General features: G+C 43.4%; 1 protein-coding gene across 1 annotated transcript; it reads right to left on the bottom strand.

Moving 5' to 3' along the window:
- Window positions 1-401: 401 nt before the first annotated feature.
- Window positions 402-18,652, bottom strand: rps6kb1a (ribosomal protein S6 kinase b, polypeptide 1a). The gene is made up of 15 exons (XM_012865243.3): window positions 18,385-18,652; window positions 17,435-17,478; window positions 12,023-12,143; window positions 10,144-10,212; window positions 9,542-9,689; window positions 9,349-9,406; window positions 8,750-8,850; window positions 6,857-6,947; window positions 6,674-6,764; window positions 6,468-6,575; window positions 6,195-6,257; window positions 5,998-6,075; window positions 5,540-5,647; window positions 3,567-3,679; window positions 402-2,618 (listed from the first exon to the last, which is right to left on the bottom strand). The coding sequence occupies exons 1-15, from the start codon at window positions 18,454-18,456 to the stop codon at window positions 2,354-2,356; spliced, it is 1,530 nt and encodes a 509-aa protein (XP_012720697.1). The 5' UTR covers window positions 18,457-18,652; the 3' UTR covers window positions 402-2,353.
- Window positions 18,653-23,629: the final 4,977 nt, after the last annotated feature.

The raw sequence follows: 23,629 nt of genomic DNA, 5'->3' as shown, positions 1-23,629 counted from the left end.
GTGTACTACATGAGACTACGGTAAAGCATGGTGGTGGAAGTATCATGCTTGGGGGGGGGGGGGGGGGGGGGTGTCAGTTGGAAGCAGTGCCTATTATCCAGGCCTGAATCTGACTGCAAATCTGAGATCATTCAAACCAGGCTGTGAAAAGTTGTCAGCACTATCTGCCAGATTGGGAGCATTTTTGAAACTTGGACAAGTCAGGACTAATTCAACTAAGTCTTAAAAGCCACGCCCGCTCATGCAACCACATTAAGTTATTCTTTCCCCCTAAAAGATTTGTCCAACTAAGTTATACAGCTTTTTGTCACATTAACGTTTTTTTCTTAATCAAAAACCCTGCTATTTTATATTGTCTATGTCCACTGCATATGCAAAGTATTCCACAGCAACACCAGGCATTACAAACAACCATTATCTTTATTTTTGATTTTATTATGTACATGATACATATTTCCATTCCTTGATTTGCCCCTTCAAAGGGGGAATGCAACAAGAAACTCTGCTCCATGCCCACCGGTGACGGACGTTTTCCCTCCTGAAGTCTGCTGGACGACACGTTTTTAATCCTGGGACACCGCTGTGGGCAGATCTGAGCAGCCAACAACTGCCGGCTTTAGTTGAGCCGCTCTGCCCGTGTCTGGAGAGCCAAACAGCTGATACCGGTCAGAACATTTCAGAATAATGTGGAAAAGTCAAAGAACCTTGAGGTTTAATTCCAGAAACGCTTCCATTTCCAGCTAATTGTACATCCACCATGTACACCGTAACTAAAAGGCACAATGCCACTCCCATTGTTCTTTATTCCTCTGCAATAATCAGTCTAAAAAAAAACAAACAAACAAAAAAAAAAAAACATCCCCTCATGGGGGTGATAATGTTGCCCAAAAATACTTCTAAGACATTTAAGCCAATTTCAAATGCACGCTCCGTCAGAGGTTGGTAGAGGAGTCGAGTGGAAATAAAATTACACTGTACATCTTTACTGTGAGAAGAAGACATTCTGTAGCTCTTAATACTACAATATAAATACATCATTTTGCATAGAGTGCCCAATGCAGTGGAAGCAAAACGGCAGCTGAAATAAATTAAAAAAAAAGGAACTAAAAGGGAGTGACTGATCTTCAGTAAGAGTTGGAGTACAGGATTCATAGCAAGGAAAAAAAGTCAGTTCAGTCCAACGGTGATCCGTTTTTACAGCCCTGATCACGGCTTACAAAACCATCAATAATGCAATAAAGAGTAATAAAAAAACAGAACCTCAAGCATTAACAAGTAAAACAGTGTCAGTATGATCAAAATACAGACCAAACATTCAACAGGACTGATACCTGATGACTCTTCAACTTCTGTTCTTCTGTTCCCAGAATCAACGCAGCAGGCTAATTGAAACGGTTCTTTTTTTGGCCCATTTAGGAGATTCCCCAACATTTGGACTCTGCCAGACATGGGAATCTGTCTCCAACCATGTGGTCCATTTTATATTTATACCAGGGGGGGTCAAATGGCTTAGCTCCACAGTCACTACAACAAAGCTCATCAGTCAATGGTCTGCTACTGTAAGTTCTCCCTTTAACACTGAAACCGCTGATTCTGCACAAAAAGAACAGCCAAAAACAACGAAGACATGAACGCAGCCTGGATCAGCGAGAGGCAGCGACCCCACACCGGATCAGAGCGTCTGGGGTCGTCAAACATTTTGGTCTCCAGCGCCGATGACACGGCATGTGTGATTTTGGGGTGGGGGGGTTACATTCAAAACAAAGCTGCTGAGCAGAGCTTGTGGAGAGAGGTCCGACAGCCAACATTCCCCGGCACAAGCAGCGCAAGCCTTTTGGTCACGATGGTCTCTTTACATCGATGGTTTTACCGCTGGACACGCTCCGCCGACTCGCTCCGACCCAAACACAAAAGGGAAGTGTGAATCGGTCCGATCGCATAAAAGGTTGCTAGCTTCAAATCTGACCTGAAAGCTGGTCTTTTGATCACAGGAGCAGCCTGGAAAAGGCATTTTAAAGGAGAAACAACCTCTCCACGCCGAGACAAGAACTCCTAAACGCAGTAGGAAAAACAGCGCAGATCTGGAGTTAAAAGAGCACCAGTAAAATCATATAATGCCAGCTAAGTTCAACCCCCCCCACCTCCACCTCCCCCCAGGCCAAAAGCTGAATGGATTTCCCCCACTGCATACAAACCAGTGAGGAGGCCATGCTGGGCAGACTTTGGCGGCCAAAGAGGAGAAGGCGCTGCTGGAAGAGCTGGTGATCAGCGTCAAAATGGTCAAAGTTTCACAAACTTTTAAAAATAAACTAAAAAAAAAAAAGCAAAGAGGAGTTCACAGGTAAGCCGAGTGTCATAGGTTCATTCGCAGGTGCTCAGGCCGCCTGGAGTTCATGGGGTACGCCTGCTTCTTGTAGGGCCCGGCGTGGAGGCCTGAGGGGTGCCTGATAGGAAGAGGAGCGGACGTCTCCGTGGTGAAGCCGCTACTTGTGTCCATTTGCTCCATCGCTGACACCTCCATGGGCTGATCTATGGAGCTGCTGGGGGAGAGCAGGGGTGGGGTATCCGTCAGTGGGGGTCCACGGGGCCAGCAGTCTCCTCCTGCAAACTTCACCGGACTGTGGAACGACAGGTTAGACACAAGCGATCAACATCACGAGGGGAGGGGAGAAAATGGAAAATATCCTTAACTTCTTGGTTTTTTCCCCCCTCAAATATTACGTCGGATTTTCTAAATGATCCACGTGAAATGCAACAAGAACTGGAGTCAGTCTGGGAAAGTTGGTGGTCACCCAGCCACCCCATGGTTTGCATCAAATATGGCCGCCGTGCATCTAGAATCTAGGGAAGGCGGTCGGTCGTAGCCGTTTATTGGTAATTCGGGAAGGTTAGATCTCATGAAGGCCGTGCCACACGCCACGCTGGAGAACAACTAGGTGTGAACACGCCCCTTCCTGGTTTTGACACACAGTATGGAGAAACACATTGTTAGCTCCTATTCCTAAAAGTGTCGTCCAGGTTCAAAAGCTCTCAGCCTGGGTGTCATTTCACTCCTGCACTTCACGGTCGACTGAATAATCCTCACACATCAGACTGATGCAGATCCCATTTCTTCCCAGTTAAAGCCCTGGCTGGATTTGAAAAGCCTACATGAAGAAAACAGCCTTCTGGACGCTGCCGGTTGTAAGCTTCGCTTCTGCGATCTGAACGGGACGATAGCACACAGGACCCGAGATGTGGACGCATAAAAATGCCAGATCAGACGGGACAAAAGGATCCACTTTGAGGGGTTGCTGGCTACGACCCGAAAGGGACAACTGTCAGCTCACGACAGTAAGGCTAGAGAAACATTTTGGTAACAACTGCTAAAGAGAGTCGGCTAAAAAAGGCAGCTTTAGAAGACTTTAGTTCAGCCAAACCTCCAGCTGACGGACCACTGAAGTGAGCAAACGCTGCGTTAACACGGTCAGCACATGAGTCATCCGTGAGGGGGAGACTTGTTTTGGAGAAAGCAGCCGATGACCGAGGCGATTCAACAGAACCCGAGACGAAAAGGCCACACTTACCTCACAGGTGTCCTTGGGCTTCCAGGGAACTTCCGTGGAGAGCGGATCTTGGGCTCGAAAGAGAACTTCTCCTTCAGGTTTTCAAGCACAGACGGGGCTACATACGTGAAACCCTGCGGCAGAGGGGGGGGGGGGTTATATGAGTGCCTCCTCTTCAACAGAGCAGATTTTCCAAAAACAAGCCACAGCTGATGATGAGCAATGAAACGCTGAGTAAACGGTAACATGCGATGTGGTGGAAGAGGGAGAGGCGCTTCCAGGAAAACCAGGGGCCGGTTAAACACATGGGAGGCATTAAGAGATTCTCGTAAGACCTGCTTGGTGAGAGGGAAACGGGAGACGCATGACGGACAGAGCTGCTCAAATTGTCCGCCTACCTACAGAACCCTGCAAACCAAAACGTTCACAGTTTGGTATTAAAAAACGCCCAATCAGCTACATCAAGTTCAAGATTCCTGAAGCAAATGTGTCATTTATTCCACTATAAGTGGCTGGTTAAATAACACTGATTAAAAAAAACAACCTTAAACCTATCCAGTTACGTTTACTGAAAACTGAAGGAGGCGTTGGCCCAGTGCTTTTGCACGGTAAAAACAAGATTTCTGCACGGCCACAATAAAAGGAAGACAGCAGCGAGGAAAGCCCCATGCAGGGAGGCGCTTGTCAGGGAACCCAACGGCTCAGGAGGCGTCGTGTTGGATGCATGGTTTGTTTCTTTTTCTGCAGCCATCAGCAAAAATGTCGCATCTCTTTTAAAATACAAAGCATTTCAAATTTGAAATGCCATAACTTTTAAACTTTTTTTTTTCCTGGAGCTGGCTGTCGGCTGGAGTCACCACTTTAAGCTTGCTCTGTCCTGTCAGGGAATCAGTCCGTGCTTCTCTCACATGTCACCACTACCAATAATAAAAAAAATAAATTGTTTATCATTAAAGAAAAGCACAGGAGCTTCATATCATCTGCTTCATATCAGGTTAGCCTCTGTCAGAGTTCCTGCAGCAAAAGTGGCTTGTCAGTTCTTTGGACATCACCATCTAGGTCCCCTAACCTGGACTAGATCTGGCTCTAAGCCAACCACAGACACTTTATAGACATGAGCTCAGCATCTTTACTAAACATAAAACTGCCAGTGAACATAAATGAAACAAAAATTAGACATTAGCTGTGGGGCTGGACCATAATTGAATAACAATATACATCAATCCATAGACGTATATCGATGATAGAAAATAGAGGTCAATAAAAAGTTCTTTAGAACAGTTTTCCTTCCTTCTGCATTCTAGCCTATCATGTAGGTTAATATAGTCATTACATCCTACCAACCAATCACAAACCCAGACCCAGGAACGCTCTGTCACCAAGCCCCGCCCCCTTCAAAGAGTTCAGAGAGCACCGTTCTTTTTTTCTTTTATAAAAACTTGAAGTTTTGGTAAAAAGTTGTTGAATAAAGAGTTGAGTTTAAATTCAGTGTTTGTGTGTTCTGTATATAATTATAAGTTGCTAAGCAACAGCATAAAATGGCCAGGGCTGCACTTAAAATATCCGTTTTGAATTTGTCAACATGATTTCTATTTTATAGATAAGCTTTTTTTCTATGATCGCCCAGCCCTAGTTAGCTGGCAGTTGTATGGTTTTAAGCAGGCTTGGTAGATGTGGACTTTTGGCTTCCCGCCACGTTTACCTTCCAAGATGGCCAATGGGTAGTTTACGTGACGTCACTGCATACACCCTGTAGCTAAAATCTCTATCAGCAGGTCAAAGCTTTATGGAAGTCAGACCTCAAAATTCTGATCGCTGCATCTCCACTTTTCACCGAACGCGGTGCATGGTGGATGCACAAAACACCAAAAGTCTTCGCTCACTTCCTGATGCGACGCGCCATAATTACGCCCTGACCGAAGACGCACGTGATGATGTCAAAGCAAAGCCCCACGGCTGACAGCTTGCTGCTCTGCGCGGTGCTGCATTCTCACCAGGAAGACTTGGTTAGCGCTTTCGCTGAGTGTGGAGTCGTCTGGGCTGTCCACTGGAGTCTGGCTGGTGAACTTGGAGTCGAACTGACTGACGTCGTCAGCCGATTGCTGCCAAAAGAAGAAGCCGATCTGTTAGTCATCTGGCAATTAAAAAAAAAAAAAAAAACATCACCATTGAACTCTGGGAAACAGCGAGAGAAATAGGAAGCTAGCATGAGCTGGGATGACCCCGCTGGGTTTAACCAGACCGCATCGCCTGATTAATGGACATCACTTGTAAACACGTCCGTAAAGCTTCTGGTGGCCCAACTTTTATCAGTAAAAGGCAAGTTGTAAAAAAAAAAAAAGAGTGTTGCGTTGTGGGTCATTTTAACTACTTTTACATCGTGTGTGTGTAGGAAACAGTTTGTGAGGGGTGCCGACAGGCCACAGGAAGTATCTACGTTGAAGCAACTCACCAGAAACGGTTTGAAGGGAGGCTCTACTTTGCGAGCGAGGAGATCGTCCCAGTTTATGAACCGGAAGAACGGGTGGGCCTGCAAGAAACAGTCTCCATTTTTAACTTTACTAACAAGTTGTCTATTCCCCCTTCCTTCAGTTCGAGCAGGGGCCAGTATGTTGACCTTGAGGAAGCGAAGCAGATGGATGCTATTACCTGGACCTCAGCCGAGTCACCGGATCCCCCTCCGAGTCGTGATGAGGCACTTCGTCTCAGCAGCTGTAAAGGAAACAGTTTGGAGAGTATTTTTCAGCATTATTCGGTTTGTTTTTATTAAAAGGAGGGTTCAAACAGGGTTTCCAGATGGAAATTAAGGGAATAAATTCGGGACAAGCAAATGTCAATTTTCTTATTTCATCCTTTTATATTTAAAGAAAACATCCTCAGGGTTCTCCAAACCACCTAGGATAAAGCCTTCTAGCGGCGTACCTTTTTCAGGAGGTCCCTGGCTTCTTGTGTGAGGTAAGGTGGAAGGCTGAGTTTGCATTTCAGGATTTTATCAATCGTCTTCTTTCTGTTTTCACCTGTAAATGGAGGCTTACAGAGAAAAGTTGGTCAGAAACTAAGACTCAGCCTTACTTCTTGGCTTTGTTACATCGCCAGCTGAGCTACAGAAGCCATCGGTTGGGACTTACTGCTCCGGTCAGCATGTCGTACATGAGCGCTCCAAGGCTCCACCAGTCCACAGCTCGGTTGTGTCCGCTCCTCATGAGGATCTCTGGAGCCCTGGGAAAGGGGGGAGGACACAGCAGGCGCTAAACATCAGTCATATGCCGTAATCTTCATCTACAAGCCTGTGGGATGATAGCGGGCCATACATGTATTCAATGGTTCCACAGAAGGTGTGGGTGTACGTTCCGTCGTGGATGGACTCTTTGCACAAACCAAAGTCTGTCAGCTTCACGTGTCCTACAAAGCAGAAGAAGATTGCTTTAAAGGCAACTGGACCCAAAGAATCAACCCATCATTTGAGTACAAAGTTAACATATGAGGAGGGAGGCAACTGGAGGACCAGAGCTTTCAGAGTTGCCTGCACTCTGAACTGCCTGAGATCAGGTTCCTTCTTAATGTCAGATAGAAGAGCGTGCACATCATGGCTGAAAAGCTTTGGCAGCGACACAAATGCTGTCTTTCCCTATTTTGCATCTTCAGTTTTTTTGGCGGGAATACTTTAAAGTATTTTCAATCTAGTAGTGAAGTGGTTGGTATAAAACAAGCGAGTTTGTGCTTGAAGTGGTCGCCTTCCCATGTTACGACTGTTTGCCTCCAAAGAACGCGTGCAGCTGTTAGAAATAGGGCTGGACGATAATTTAATAACAATATTTACCGATCGATAGATGTATATCGATGATAAAAAAAAAAAAAAGAGTCGATAAAAAGTTCAATAGAATAGCAGTTATCCTTCCTTCTGCATTCTTGCCTATCATGTAGGTTAATATTACAGTCATTACATCCTACCAACCAAACCAAACAGACCCAGGAACGCTCTGTCACTAAGCTCCGCCCCCTTCAAAGGGTTCAGAGAGCACGCCTTCTTTTTCATTTTTTTATATACTTTTATATACCAGTTTTGGTAAAAAGTTTGTTAAATAAAGGGTTGAGTTTGAATTCAGTGTTTGTGTGTACATAAAATGGCCAGGACTGAACCTAAAATCTATGTTTTGAATTTGTTGATAATTATATCGATCTAATATGATTTCTACTTTATTGATATGGTTTTTTTCTATATCGTCCAGCCCTAGTTAGAAATGTGCAAAATGGCAGAGGGCAGCTATTAAAGACTTAACACCTTAAAGACCAGGTTTCCAGATAGTCGAGGGGAGAAGCTGCTAAGAAGACAGTGCTAGAGATGCACCGATCCGATGCCCGGATCAGATACCAGCTCCGATATTGACTAATTAGTTAGATCGTCGAATATTGACGCTGAACCAGCATTCTGATCCAGCCTTTCCTTTTTTTTTTTCTTTTTTTTTTATAAATCGAACACAGCTATACAGTTACAGAGATCTAGTCACTTTGTTTCCAATCCGATACCTAGTCAGGTATCGGATTGGAAAAAACTGGATCGATGCTCCTCTGTTTAGAACCTCCTGGACCGCCTCCACGTATGGAGCGCTGTTGCCACCAGTGCAGAGCTTACTCCAAACATGCATCTGCAAACATGAGGGGAAGACATTCGACAAGAAGCTTCCTCTGTTCACGAGGAAGCTGGCGGAGAGCAGCTGTGCCAGAGGTACAAGGAACTGACAGCAGACTGGTGCTCCTTTACTCCTGGGGCAGCCTCTGATTTGTAGATGAGCGGCGCATTTTTCAGGACGATGGACCAATCGCCTTGCGTCAATGTGGCGTACAGACTTTGAGGATGTGGCCAGGGAGCTGAGCTCGGTGGGTTGATGAGCAGAAGCCCACTCGTTGTGAACTGTGATCCACCCAAAGCACTAACAAGGTATGGAGAGGTCACCACACGTTGGAATTTAGTTCTGAAGAAAGAAAATGACCGGTCTAGTGACTGTTGGGCGCTCGGATAAATCTGAAACATTAACATCTGAAACCTAAGAACGTTTTAGTTGACGTAATAAGATATAGTTTTTAAATATTTTGTCTCGCTGCCAAAGCTTGTGACTGTAACAGGACCCGGAGCTGTCCGCCCCTCACTGAGTCCCCCAGCACACGTTAATAGAGGACAACTGAGTGTGGAAAGCTTGGTGTACCATTGTTGTTGAGCATGATGTTCTCAGGCTTTAAGTCTCTGTAGATGATTCCTTTCTGGTGCAGATGGCCCAACGCCATGGAGATCTCCGCCAGATAGAAGCTGTCGACAACACCAAAAACACGTCGGTCATGACAGGGACTGGTAAAGTAGGCAAAGCGTGTGGCATCTATCCTTTTAGGGGCTGCCAACGCAGGCCTTTCACAGGAAGGTTTGGATTTCCTTCACGTTGATTTTGCTGGTGGATTGCCGTGCCTGTGTTGGTTCGACTGTAACCCCGGCAGCTGTGGCTTTCGTCACAGCTACATGACCCGCCTTAAGCCATAATACAGCGGCGCCATTGGCCCGAACCGCTTTTGGTTCAGTCGAGACGGGAGCGGGACGAGATGGATTCTCGAGTTCAGCTTTGCAGGCAAGGCTAACACTGTTGCTGCTTTTTGTTTGATTTTTTTCAGATGTTTTTCTTCTAATAAATGCTTTAATCTAACTCATACAGAACGTGTATCCAACTACATGTAGTTCATGCATTTTTTTATTTCTTTAAATCACAAAAACAGTGCTTTCTACCAGGGCTGTGTAGATTTTGAGAGGCGTACTGACCATGCCGTGTCTTCCATGAAGATTCCCTCTCTTTCTAGCTGCATGAAGAGCTCTCCACCTGCAGTCGCCACAAACGGGAAAGGAGACAAGAACTTTACAGGTATATTACGCTGGAAAACTTAGCCAGACGCTTTTAGAGATGATGATCCCAGAACATTGAGTGTAATGCACTGCGGTTCATGTCCATGCGTACCGCTCAGATACTCCAGAATCAGGTAGAGCTTTCCTCCGGTCTGGAAGGCATAGATGAGATCCACGATGAAGGGATGCTTCACCTCCTCCAAAATGTTCCTCTCGGCTTTGGTGTGGGCCGTGTCCTTTGCATTGCGCACAATCATGGCCTAGGAAAAGGAAGGCCAACAGAGTTGGGGGCGTGCCGAGAATCGTGTCGGCTTTATTCAGCCAAATGATGAGGAAAAAGCTTGAGAAAGCTCATAATGTCAATAAACAGCAGCATTAACCCTAACCTTAATCTTTAGATTAACCAAAGTGAAGGGCAGAGCTGCAAAGAAGGAGCTGTTCTGAATTAAAAAAAACAAACAGGAACCTGATGTTTTTCTGGATTCATGGCTGAATGAGCCAGCTTGTTACCAGAGAAAGGGTCACACTTCTTATGTCACATAAAACCCTCGTTTTTTCCCATGAAATCGGTGGGGCCAACTACACGTTAAAGAAGCTCCTCCTTGTTCTGCTTACCTGAGGATTACACGCCATCCACTTTCACCCTCGCCTAGCACATATCAGCTCTGCACATGTACACCGAGAAATGGAGAAATACAAAGTAGATCAACTGACCTTCTTCAAGACCTTCATGGCGAATATTTTCCCAGAGGCAGCGCCTATCACCTTCCGCACCTGAAAGACCTGGAAAAAGTTTGACCGTCGTGAGCGCCAGTCGGTGGGAAGCTGAACACACTCCAGTGATGTAGCACTACTGCACATCAGAGCTGCTTTCTAGCCTAACATAATTCATCCAGGAACTAAAAGCAGGACCGGATGCTGATAATCCAGCCATCTTGAAAGCGACAAGGGCTTCCTGGTTCTACAGTGTGCTACATTTCTAAACATTTCGCGCTTTCACAAGCCCTGCTGCCAAGTTGCATCGTGTGGTGACAGAGAGACGTGCTTTACGTAGGTCTCTTGAGCAAAGCACGGCCAGCTGGTTTAATTCCTCAAAGAGCCAAAGTGGAACTGCAATCAATCAGGCTTTACTGGCAGGACGACGTTCTGCACCTGAGAGGGTGCTGGGAAACACACCGTAGCGACCTAGAGGCGCTTGGCGTGTGCCGGCGCCGTGTTTTGCCCTTCAGACATTTTCCCCCGGATTTACAACAATTAATTGAACACAACCAAGCGTTACATCGGCTATATTTAGCACTTGCCGCCAGCAGATAACCTTCCCTGCTGATGTAATACCTTTGCGTAATGTGAGCTGCCGTTAATAATGAGCATGTCCTACTAATGAAAAACCAAGACATGACAACAGGAACGCCGCTAGTCCATTTAACGGTTCTGGTCTCATCAGTGCCTGCTGAGGACCTGGAATCAAACGGCACGAATATAGAAAACAACGTAAAAAATACGTTATCAACTGGCAAAGATTCTTAACTTCTAGCCGCAACCTACAATAAGAAAAGTTTATTAAAAGTAGCTATAACGATCCAAGAATAATTCGACATATTCAAGACAAACAGGGTGTTTGCACTAAGCTGCTAAGCAGAAAGGGTCCCTTAAAAACTGGGACGCCGTAACCGCTCAGAGCTGTTCTTACCAAAAGAATCTCACCACTAGATTTAAACTAATCAACTGAAGCTCCAGCTGGATCTTTAAAGGTCATAGTCCTGCTTGAAGGGAAAACCCCCGCCTCAGTCTCTAACTGGTTTCTTCCAGGGTCGTCTCCTATCTAGCTCTATCCGTCGTCCCACCAACTCTGTCTGACCAACTTCCTTGCCTCTGCTAAAGAAAAGTTTTCCTACAGCATGACGATGCCACCACCACGTCTGCTGACCCCTACAGGGTCTGGAGAAAACAGCACCCAGGACTTGTGGACGGTGGACTGAACACTGAAGCTTTTTACGCCAATCCTGCTGTAAACTTCTCCACACCTTTCTCCCCGAGACGTCTGCCGTGTCGTCGGGATGCTGTTTGTTCAGCAAACAAAGCTCTGAGGCCCGAAACAGAACGGCTGCATTTACACTGAGGTTATATCACACACTCTGTTACTAAATTAGAGGACCTCGGAAGGCTTGACTTTATTCAGGGACATCAGAGCGGACAAGGCTGAATGCAAGCGCATGCTACTCCTTTCTACTTCTAAATTATTTAAAAGAATATATAAAGAAATGTTTCTAGTTTGAGCTTGAATTATTATTATTTTTATTGAGGAGCCATGCTCTGATGGTTAAAAGATCCAAACATTTTTAACATACTGTAAAATCTTGCTAAAGCGGGACTGAACAGCTGAAGAACAACAAGGAAACAGACACTGAAGCGTGTCTCAGCATATTCCACTGAACAGGTACAGGACAGATAAATACCCGTCAGCCCAGAGCTTTTAAAAGAAGAACCGAATCTCTGAACCCCACTAAGACCTATTCAGAAACGTGAACTGACAAGAACTAAAATGTGCGTGGAAGATTTTCACATAATAATGTTCAGGAGCGGAAAGCCTCACCTTTCCGTAGCCGCCTTTTCCCAAAACTTTGAGCAACTCAAAGCATTCCGGCCCGATCTGCTCCGTGCCCTTGTTTACGCTGTTCTCAGAGATTTCAAACTTCTCACACCCGTCCATGTTGCTGTAGAAAAACAGAAGAAACAACGAGTCAACGGGAAGCATTTCTGAGTTGCAGGATTTGCAGCAGACCTGGAGCCTGAAGACGAGTACAGCTGTGGAAAAAGGTGAATCAAAAAATTTTTATTCTGTAAAATAAAAGGCCGACTGGATTTTCTCTTCCAACAACTGTGTCTTCTCTGGAGAGTGACACCTTTTGGTAAAAATATGAAATATTTGTAGGTGGCCTGGTATGTCCTTTTAACCAGCAGTAAGTCTGAGCAGAAGGCCACTGATGATGACGACATCATCTTCCTGTTAAAGAGTTTCTCTCCACTTCAGCCACATCTTTGCTCTGGTTGAGATTTGCTGCAAACTCAGAGGCTGAACGCCACCAGTGGAGCTTCCTCATGTGGACATCCTTTGACCTGCTGGCCTCGTATAATCACCTGACTGATTGTACTGGAGTGTAATTAGAACCCAATGAAACTGAATCCAACAGGACGGAAATTAACTAAATGATTTGATGTTTTTTCAATTGCGTTTCCCTTTTATTTATGCAGGTAAATCTCAGTGAGACACTGGATTTCATTTTCCAGAGCACCCCCAGCCATGGGTCATCACCGTCAGCGGATACGCTCTCCGCCGTTCACCGTCACTTTTCTGCTCTGCTGCGGGCCGTCGGGCTCCGGCCAGGTCAAGCTCCATAGTTGCAATGGCGTACCGCGAGCGAGCTATTTTTAGAACGTGACGTCACGAGACGTCATATCACGTGGTACGCGGTAGGACAAGCTTGCTGTGTCCTCCGCTGTTTCGCTGTAAAAGAGTTGTGTGTTACCCTTGGTTTTACTCGGTAAAACGACTGCTTTTTCCAAGTCTAAGACCATGGTTTTTAAACATTGTTGCTATGGAACGTGCAACAGCGACTCCAGGTACGCTGATCGGCCGCATATGAAGGATGTTTTCTTCATTAATTTCCCGAAATTCAAGACTGCCAAGGAGAAATGTGTGCGCTGGGTACACCGGTGCGGTCGGCCTACACAACAGTTCAACCCGGAAACAGTTACCAAATTCACGTACATATGTAGCAAGCATTTTGTTGGAGGAAAGGGCCCAACCGAAGAACATCCTGACCCAATTACAGCGACATCAAGTAGTGAACAAGTAAGAGTTTTTTGGTGTTTTATTGAAGCTTAAATCTGATCATACGTCGAACAGCTCATGACGAAACGAGCCATCCTTTGTTACACTTTTGTCATGTCTGCGTGTCTATCCTGTCTCGCGATATTGGCTTAGGTCCCTAAGTTGACCATGATTGTTTGTTTTGTCATTATTTCAGATGACAGATAGGCATGATAGGAGGCCGACAAGTTAATAATGAAGCGCCTGCTACCATGATAGCCTACTCAAAAACATTTCAAATAAGACAAACATTAAACAAACAATTTGCCATGAATTTCTTAAGGGAAAGATTCTGAAATGTAAACAGTTGTTTTGCAGCTACCTATTGGCAACATATACCGATTCCTGGACGGTGATTACAAACAGAAAAAAAAACGACTGACGACGAAATGACCGCCGAGCAGGAAAAAAAACCAACGACTTACCGTTCGATCAACTCGGCCCGTTTTCCGGTCTTTTTAAGCCCTCGACACTCAAGCCATCGTTTGAGCTGAAGGTTGGTGTGTTCTTCGACAGTTCGACCAGTAAACCGTGCGCCTGGGACATCGTCTTGCGAAAGTTTAACGGCTGCAAAGTCGGTCATATCGCCGTGTCTGTTGCGCGTGTAATGGCTGGTGGCTACGGGCGCTCTCTACCTGTTTGTCCTATCAAAGCGGCAAGGGGCGTTGCTCTTGAGATGGTGACGTCACATGCGTGGTACGCCATTGCAGCAAACAGGAAAAGGAATGCCAACAACCTCCGGCTTGTCAAATTTAAATGGTGTAAACAGAGCTCGTTGACCACAAATTATATACCATGGTTTAATATTCACAATAAAATGACCAGTTTTATTTAAATATCGGATGCAAAACCACTCTTTCTGCACCATATAGGGAAGCAGATTTGTCTTTTCAACATGTAATTTAAAACATGGTAATCTTCTCCAAATAGATTTGCATTCTGCTAGTGACGGCAAAACTTCAAAGCACAGCTAGGCGGAGTAACCGCCGCCGTAGTGGGCTTTGCTTTTCACGGACTCACGCAGGCGGTCTGGAACGGAGAGGACATGCACAGGAGCGTAAAAAGAAATCCCCAAAAGAAAAATATTTTAAAACAGAAGAAAAGGGGTAAATGGGCTGAAGAGGAGATGGAAACACATCAAAGTGAACATTTAATTTGCATACCTGCTTAGCCCTTGTTGTTGCCAGCCTCTTCCTGAACGTTCCCATAACGTTCAAAAACAGAGCTGGAAGCAACAGGCACCGACCAAGAGACTCGAGCGTTTCTTAGTCTCATCCGCAGAAAAAACAAATAGCGACACATTATTGATCCGTGGTACGAGCAAGCTGGCAAACCTCTACATCCTGTTTATTACAGCGTAACGTCAACGTCCGATAACATCCCGCTTGGTGCGCCTGGTTCCTTCGCTACAAACCTGTAGAAGGAAGCATATCTGCTTCGCGCTCTTTTTTGAATCATTTTCAAAGTTCAAGAGTTGGACGAAAAGCGGCTGTACGCACTTTCAAGATCCTGCCGCTGACGTCATCACCACACCGCTCCACTGACCCGTGAGGCTAGCTTGCCCCTGTGCGAGTCAGCTGATGAGGGCCCGCGACCACCTCCACTACTCCAAGGTCTTTCACAGAACACGCAGACGCTCAATCCGACCCCGGAGCGTTTGGTGAAAGAGGCTTGTGTCACTTAGCCCTTACACGTCTCTGTTGTCAGGAGCCTGTTGCTAACTCACATCAGGGAGGTGGATCAACTTCAACGCCCCCATTCTGAGAGTATATATATATATATATATATATATATATATATATATATATATATATATATATATATATATATATATATATATATATATGTGTAAATAAAACTAAAACGTGTAGATTAGAGGCTGACATTTTTTCGGGAATCCCGCGGGTCACGGGATTCCCGTGGGAATCACTCGAGATGGGAGTCAACATTAGTAAATATCACGTGATTGTGACGGTACAGGATTAAATATCAACGGAAGCAGACGGGAGCGGGAGTAAACCAATAGCAGGTACAATACTGCTGGCCTAGTGGTTAGAGCAGCGAGCTTGCACTCAGAGAAGGATGCAAGTACCCGGTTCGACCCCCCAGTCCCGGCACTCTGGGTCCCTGAGCAAGACCCTTAACTCCAGATTGTTCTCCGGGCGCCGCACATGGCAGCCCACTGCTCCCCAAGGGGATGGGTAATGTATGTTTCAATGCACGTTTCAGTGTCAATAAAGATGATATTACTATTACTATTACTAATAAACTAGGATCGATGCCAAAAAAATTAATAAAATAGAAAATTAAAAATGTAGGACTGCTGCCGCCATTTTGTAGTTTTTTTCCCCAAGAAACCGAATTTATAATGCGAGTTAAAAGAACTACACGACCCAGAAGCCAACAGTGCTTACGATCTATTTTTTCCGCCAGCGCTGAAAAACAGAATGGGGGCGATCAACTATGGAGCGCTCCATAATCAACCGCTAGTGGTGAACTCAACTTGAAAAAGTTGGATTTGCAACGTAAAGTCAGAAGTAAGGACTTATCTATTAAAGTCACAGAGCGACTATAAAGTTGCAAATATTAACAAACTTGACGAGAGTTAAATGTCACGGTGTTAACTCTCAGTACCCTGCTTGTAAAACGTGTTTCCTGGACTCATTTTCCAATGTGCAACAGTGTAATAATATGGCTAATAACGTAAAACTACTTTATTATTTTATTTAGTATTATTTGAACAGTTGTGTTTTTTTCTATTTTAACCCACTGACTGAACAACGTGTTAACACTTCTCTTTCACTTTTTAACAAAAGTAAAACATGTCTACTTCCATGTCTGGTTGGATAAAAATGAGCCGGAGCTGACTGGACCGGCTTTTCCTGGGTCCAGTTAGCTCCGCCTCCAGCTCCGCACCCCCTAAAATTAATATAATCTCACTCTTAACTTTTGATAAAAGTTGAGAGGTCTGTCTAAGAATGTGTTTAATGTTTGATAATGTTTTGATAAATGTTCTATCGGTTCTGATAGTAAACCCTAATTAGTTTATGAATATTTTATTGCAAATGGAAAAATACTAAAATGCTTGAATGATATTCAACCTTTTCTTTTACTAAACTGAGTTTTTGAACCATTGAGGTACATGATGTGAAAGAAATGCCATTATGCACTTTTTTCTTAATTGAGTATAGATCTCTTGCTAGGTGCATTATTATTTAGTTTCAGCAATTTGAAACATAAAAGTAACTTCACTGTTCATGTGAAACAATTACTTAATGAATTAGTAAAAGGCAACATTGTACATTTAGTTTTTTCAGCTAAGACAGGCATGGTCTGTTTCCTTGTTTGTTACATTCATTATTTATTTATTTTTATTCCTTTTACTTTAACTGGCCTTTACTGCAGCTAAAACAGGAACTTAACTGACCCTTCATAGACATTCAGGTTCAATGTATTGCCAGAAATCGTAATGAAGACAACAAGAATGGGAGTGTAGCAGGAGCGGGAGTCATTCTGAGTGGGAGTGGAATAGGAGTGGGAGTAATTTTACCAGGAGTGGGACGGGACAGGACTTTTTTTTCTACTCACTAAGACCTATTCAGAAATAGGTCGCACAATTTTTTTCTGTGGGAGTGGGATGGGACAGGAGTGAAAATCCACTCCCGTGTCACCCTCTGGTGTAGATCACAAGACCAAAGTATGCGCTGTGAGGGGCTTATTTGACTACATAAGACGCCTTACTGTATAAAAAGAGCCCTGAGATGAACATCTTCTGTGATCTGGTCCAATATAGACAATCAGAGCTGCATTTGTTATTTTATGAACGTATTAAAGCTGCAGCAGCAGTCAGGAGGCGAAGTGGCTCCGTTAATGCCACCGCTGGAAAATCTCCAGCCTTGTGCCGCTCTGGACAGCATCAAGTGCATTTGGCCATTAGACGGATGGCCCTGAAAAAGAAAGCGAGAGGCGCTGATAATCATCCATATGAGAAAATCCCCGTTAATAGGCAGGAGTTTAACCCCGCTGAACGGGCGGGTCGCTGTTAGGACTGCAGCCAACTTGTTTCCAGACTGCTAAACCAAATGGTGCGTTTTCATATCCTCAGCGAGGATGCAGGGGATGGCAGCTACTCACAAGTCAAAGCTGCTGCATTGGTCCATGTATTCACCATGCTGAGCCTGCGAGAGAGAGAGAGAGAGAGAGAGAGAGAGAGAGAGAGAGAGAGAGAGAGAGAGAGAGAGAGAGAGAACAACGCTGTAAACACACACCGTAGGCCAATCACGTTTCATTTTTTTTTCCCAAAGCAGGTTAAAATGCCGTTCTTCTTTAACAAAACCCTATAAAGGTTAGCCAAAAAAAAAAAAAAACAACAACAACAACACATAATTAGCTGAATGAAAGCGACCAAAGCAGAAAAGGGGGAATTCTAAGGTAGCGCAGAGGCGGAAAGCGGAAGGCAAACCAGCTAGCCCTGCAGAGATTTTCAGACAGGCTGGTTAGCGTCTGTGGGGTTTCAGCACACAACCAGCCGGCACAGATACAATCCGTCTCACTGCCAAATAAACTGCACGTCGAGTTAAAATGTGTCAGAGCAACCAACCTCTGTCTAGCTAACAGTCTTTACCAGACCAGCCACAGCGGCGCCAGATGCTAATGTTTAGCATTACTCCGCAGGTAGCTCTATTATCGGACAGGCGATGATGCCTTAGGTCTAATATTTCCACAGCTGTACAACATGACGTGCTTGAATTTCAGCTCATCTGATCCTGATCCTATTAGCCGTATATTCCCATGTTGTGTGCGGCTTTACTGTGGATCTGATTAAAAGTGACCGCCGTTCAGCTCTTTTCATACTTATCGGGTAGATAGCTTGATGTAAGGCCGCTTTAGAGACAAAACAGTTCGAGTCTGTGTTTATTACAGCAATATGCAGTTAAAACCAAATATAATCGTTGTAAAAAGTGTAAGAGGCAACGTGCGAATAATAAAATGTCCGATAATGGAAGCCTATGAGGTAACATTAGCAACATAAGGCCTCAAAGTGCTAGCTCGTTAGCGAACGGCGGACAGAGCCGCAAACTCACCCCATCCTCAAGATCGTCGTCGGAGACGTTGTCGTCCGGTTGGTCCAAATCAATGTCGAAAACCCCGGCCATGTCAGCGACACTTCACTCGGTGTGTAGTCAGGGAAAAGAAGCAGCCCCGCTCTCCCAGCTCACGGGAGAGCCATCACCGCAACCACCGGGCAGGAGCGGAAAAAACACACGAAGCTAGCCGAAGCTAACCAAAACAACGCCGAGCGGCTCGACGAGCCTCCGGCGGCGGTCATTCGGCGCCGCTACGGTGCTCCGCGAAGATCGAAATACATCTGCTTCGCAAAACTTTAATCCCTCGTTTCACGAGGACGTTAAAGTAAATTAAATAAGTCAAGGGAAGAAACAATTTCTTCTCTTTTTCAGATGTGCAATTAAGTGCTTTTATTTTCAAAGGCATTTAAACAGTTCATAATTTGTCTGCGATTAATCACGCTTTTATATATTATACAAAGAAAAGAAAGACAGCGTGTATCATAAAGTGTATCATGTTTCTCCCACCAGGAGATGGCATGGCAGTAGCTAAAGCGAATCCTTTCCTGTCTGCTGCAGCTAGTCGTTTACCTGAACTGCCGCAACAGTATTACCAGACTTTAATGATGTTTCCCAATTAGTAAATGAAAAGGGTAATCTTCTTACATATACCGAGTTTTTGAGGACCTTCGATTTTTCAGTATAAGTGAAAGAGTATAGAGCCGTTGTTGATGCAATCCCTGCAGGTTTTGTCAGGCTGCTGCAGAAGTGAACTAATTCACAAGGACCAGTGGGTAAAGATATATTTTTTAATAATCGGTATTAATATCTTGGATAAGAAAATGAAACAACAAACTGTTTACTAAAAAGTTTCTAGATATATAATTTGATGTCCTGCAACTCCACGTTGTCATTTCTTTAGAGCTGTTTGAATAATAGGTCCTTGACCTGCTTTATTCTAACACGGTCCCTTATAAAAGGAAAGTTTATTTTAACTTAAAGTCAAACTTTATTTGACTTTAATAAAGTCAAACTTTATTTGACTTTATTAATAGATATAGAATTATTCGCTCAGCGAAACAATTTCCTATTTTTTTACGACATGTATTTATGTTACATGATTTTGGACTGAATTTGAGCACTCAATTCATTTGTATTGTGGCATTCATATTAAGTTACAATATAAGGACACCAACATGTTCTTTAGTGTGAGAAAAGACTCCACCAAGCATCACTCCTTTATTTGTAAGTTTTTGATTTCATTTGCAAAACTTTGTATTGATAAATGTAAGTGGCCCAATGCAAAACCCAATATGTTCCAATTTGAGATTGAAGTAACATAACTTGGAACCCTGGAAGGCTCAACAAGTATTTTTAATGCCTCAAAGTAATTCTTGTTAGAAATACCTGACATGTACCCCTCATGTTTTATGTCTAATGATTCTACTGAACGTCTTATTGTATTTTTTTAATGTTCACATCCTTCTTGTGCTTAATCGTACATTGTTTATTAAAAATACTAATTAAATAGAAAAAATCACTTGAACTGCACGGACGAGAATGACGAGTTCTCATACATGCTTATCTCTCACTGAACTTGCCTGATTTTCATTGTAGAGACTGGTTTGTATTGCGTCCTCTGGTGGATACGAACGTTACTGAAAAGAATCCTTGCGTTTTGGCAGGGTTGAGTAAACCATACAGAGGAAACAGTCGTAAGACTAACAGAACCGTGAATGCTCCAGGTAAGTCTTCATGGTAGTTTAGATACAGTAAAACCGAGTCTTCATCATGAATTAAAAACTTACTTTTTGCATTTAATTCTGCACTATAGGTAAAAGGAGACAGATGAAAAATCCACTTTTTAGGAGTGCAGAAAATTTGATTTTATGGATATCTTTTAATTATTTTTTGGTTAATATTTTTCAATTACGTAACAGTTTTTGCTGTGGAACTGCTAAACAAGGTCATGGACTTCGGGCTGACCAATTTTGAATCTGCCATTTTTATTTATTTTTTGCCGCAATTTTGTAGTCCAAGCTGAAGGATGTTAAAGTTACCAGTGGAGATGGAAGTAAAACTGTCCGGTTTTTGAGTGTATTAACCTATCTAATTCATTACACCATTACACTGTCCCACAGCACAAAAATGGCTGAATGGGGTGGAAAGCTTCACCACCTGGGGGGGTAGTGCCCTCTTTGCATTTAAAAAGACCGGACCAAAATTTGTTGCTCTCAGACCAACCTCAGAACAGGGGCAAAAGAGGGGCTGTAGCACAACAATAACGAGGAATTCAAACCAAAGAATTGTATCTTCACTTTATATAGACTACAACTGAATTACTTGTATGTGAAAAGGAAGGCATTGAAATTTACGAATGGCCCCTATATAAATATTTTTTTTGAGTGGCTAAAAGCCTATAGTGGACTAAAGTTCTCAGGTCTTAAGAGGTTAAACAAAATAAAACTTTTTTGAGGTCAAAAACAGATGAGCTGGAATTTAAATTTGGCTCGATTTTCTTTTCATGTTTCAACTAATAAAAACATAAAATAAAGCGCACCACAACATGTGCTGACAAAGAATATGCTTCACCATGTGACATCACCAATAAGAGGGGCCTGGTTTCAATATTACACTTGCAATCCAATAAAAACAAAGTGACCAAATGTTTTTAATACCACATGTGATGCCTCTTCCAAACTAGCAAAAACTGTGAATGAAACCGTTTACTTTGTTTTCTTTTGCTGAAAAAAAAAAAACAACAACGTACAAAAACATGCTCAGTGTTGGAAGTTTAATTTAAAAGACTCTTAGTTTTGGAAAATTACTTTTCCAACTCACAGGGTGCAGATGAGAGTTAAAAAAAAACCCTCAGAAATCAAAGACAAAGAGGATACGAAGCAGTAAGAACCTATTTAAAGGGAAATGACTTCAAATGACATGAGCAGAGAGCGAGACTTTCAGCTGATAACAGGAAGGCTGAATGGAGTACAGGAAAGTTGTTCCGTTTTTTTCCCTCTGAGCCTATCATCTTAGAAATGATAACAGCCCTTTAGAAATCTCACAAATAAAGCAAAGGTCTGTAGTTTCTGTGTGAAGAATCCACAGAGACAGATAAGCTGCCCCCATCCCCCCCCCCCCCCCCCCCCCCCCCCCACACACACACACACACAAACACAATCCCTTACCCCTTGGCCGGCTTAATTTTGAGATGTAGCTTCTGCTCTTAAGATGTATATTTTAACTTATTTTGTTACAGATCCTGAAAATAAATAGGAATATGCTAAATTCTGTATTGGCAAGTCAAAGCTTTTACAAAACCTGGAGTAGAAATCAGTCCTCAGCTGTGATTGGTGCATCTCTAGTAGTCTCATAGAGTCATAGTGGAAGGCACAGAATTGAACAGCAACACTTTTATCATAAAACTATACATTTAATTTTGCAGTAACATAAAGATAATTTGGTTTGAACCAAAAAAACAAAACAAAACGATGTTTTCTGCTGTGTCATGATGACAGAATTAACAGGAAAACCAGTTAGGTGCCTATCAAATGAATGTAATCTCTTGCATCTGCCCCCTGCTGTTTCTCTTCAGTACACTCTGTGTGACGTGGAGACGGCAGAAAGTCACGGCTGATAAGGGCTTGTTTACAAAGGAGCTTATTTACTTAACATTTGACCTTTTATCACAGTGCAAATAAAACTAGTTACATATGAAATCCCCTCCATGTCCACAGTTTTGAATCTGGAAGGCCGGTTTTCACCACAGCTTCTTTTACTGTGGGTTCCTGTGGTTAGGTAGTGAAGTAGGGGTTCACCTAAAACTTTATTTCTCTTGTGCCTGAGGAAAGCCCCCAAACCCCCTGCTGGGCAGCTTAATTTTGACCACTGCCTTCAATCCCATCCACAGGGTTTGTTTTACTTCAGTGGCCTTGTGATGAAGACCAGCTCCAGTGGATGAGAAAATCTGTTTTCTGTGTGTGTTCTGGTTTCTGTTTACGTTGAGAAAAGCAGCTGACTAGACACTGGTGAACTGTGATTCTGTGGGATGATTTGAGGTTGGTTTTGTGTTTCCCTCCCCAATCACTTTGCACCGTGTTGTGTTCCCGTGCTCAACATGGAGAGCCATTCATTTAAGGCTGATGACTGAAGCTGTCAGTGATTTCAGTTTACTTTTGTATTATGTGAAGACATTTGTGCTATGATTCTTTGTTGCCTCTACAAGAGCTCATATTGCCGAAACAGTTCAGCACACAATGCTGCAAAAGCAACAATACACTTAAAGGTAAAAGCAACTGACACAGTGATGCCCTACTAACACACGTGTATGTATGTATGTATGTATGTATGTATGTATGTATGTATGTATGTATATATATATATATATATATATATATATATATATATATATATATATATAGATAGATAGATAGATAGATAGATAGATAGATAGATAGATAGATATACAGGAGATGGCCACTATCAGCCATTCTGGCCGGGAGAAATGTGGTCCTGAGTGATGGAAACATCAGGAAAAAAGAGCATAAGAAACTGAAGAACTATAAATGTCTCAGGGAAGAATTAGAAAGAGCCTGGAAGGTGAAAACAACAGTAGTGCCCGTGATACCCGTGATACTAGGAGGAACATCAGACATCCCAGTCCAAAAAAGAGCAATCTTAAGAAGAGCTAAAATCCTAAGAAGAACCCTCAAGCTCCCAAGCCTCTGGTAGAGGACCCGAGCTTGAGAAATGGAGAGCCACCCACCCTGATCAGGAGTATGAGGGGTGGGTTAGATAGATAGATAGATAGATAGATAGATAGATAGATAGATAGATAGATAGATAGATAGATAGATAGATAGATAGATAGATAGATAGATAGATAGATAGATAGATAGATAGATAGATATCATTAATCTAGCTTTAAAATCCCTCAGGGAGATCAAGCTGTCATGCTGCAAGGCATTTTGCAGAGCGTTCCATGTTGTGGGGGCTAGGTAGGAAAAAGCTTTTTTTCCAAGTTCAGTGCAAACTTTTGGGGACAGAGAGCAAGTACCGATCATTGGAACACAAAGAGTATTGCTTAGTGCTCTTTTGTGTTATCATTTCAGAAACATAGATTGGAGGAAGACCTAGAGTTGCCTTATATATAAGAATGTACCAATGATGGAGCCTGCGGGTAGTCAAAGAAGGCCATCGCACCCATGAATATAACTTGCAATGATGGGTCTAATTGTTGCAGTTTGTTATAAATCTTAGGCCA

This window comes from Fundulus heteroclitus, chromosome 11 (assembly GCF_011125445.2).
Source record: "Fundulus heteroclitus isolate FHET01 chromosome 11, MU-UCD_Fhet_4.1, whole genome shotgun sequence".
Taxonomy (NCBI): domain Eukaryota; kingdom Metazoa; phylum Chordata; class Actinopteri; order Cyprinodontiformes; family Fundulidae; genus Fundulus; species Fundulus heteroclitus.
Note: the sequence above shows the minus strand (reverse complement) of the source record. Positions and strands in the feature narration are given on the sequence as shown.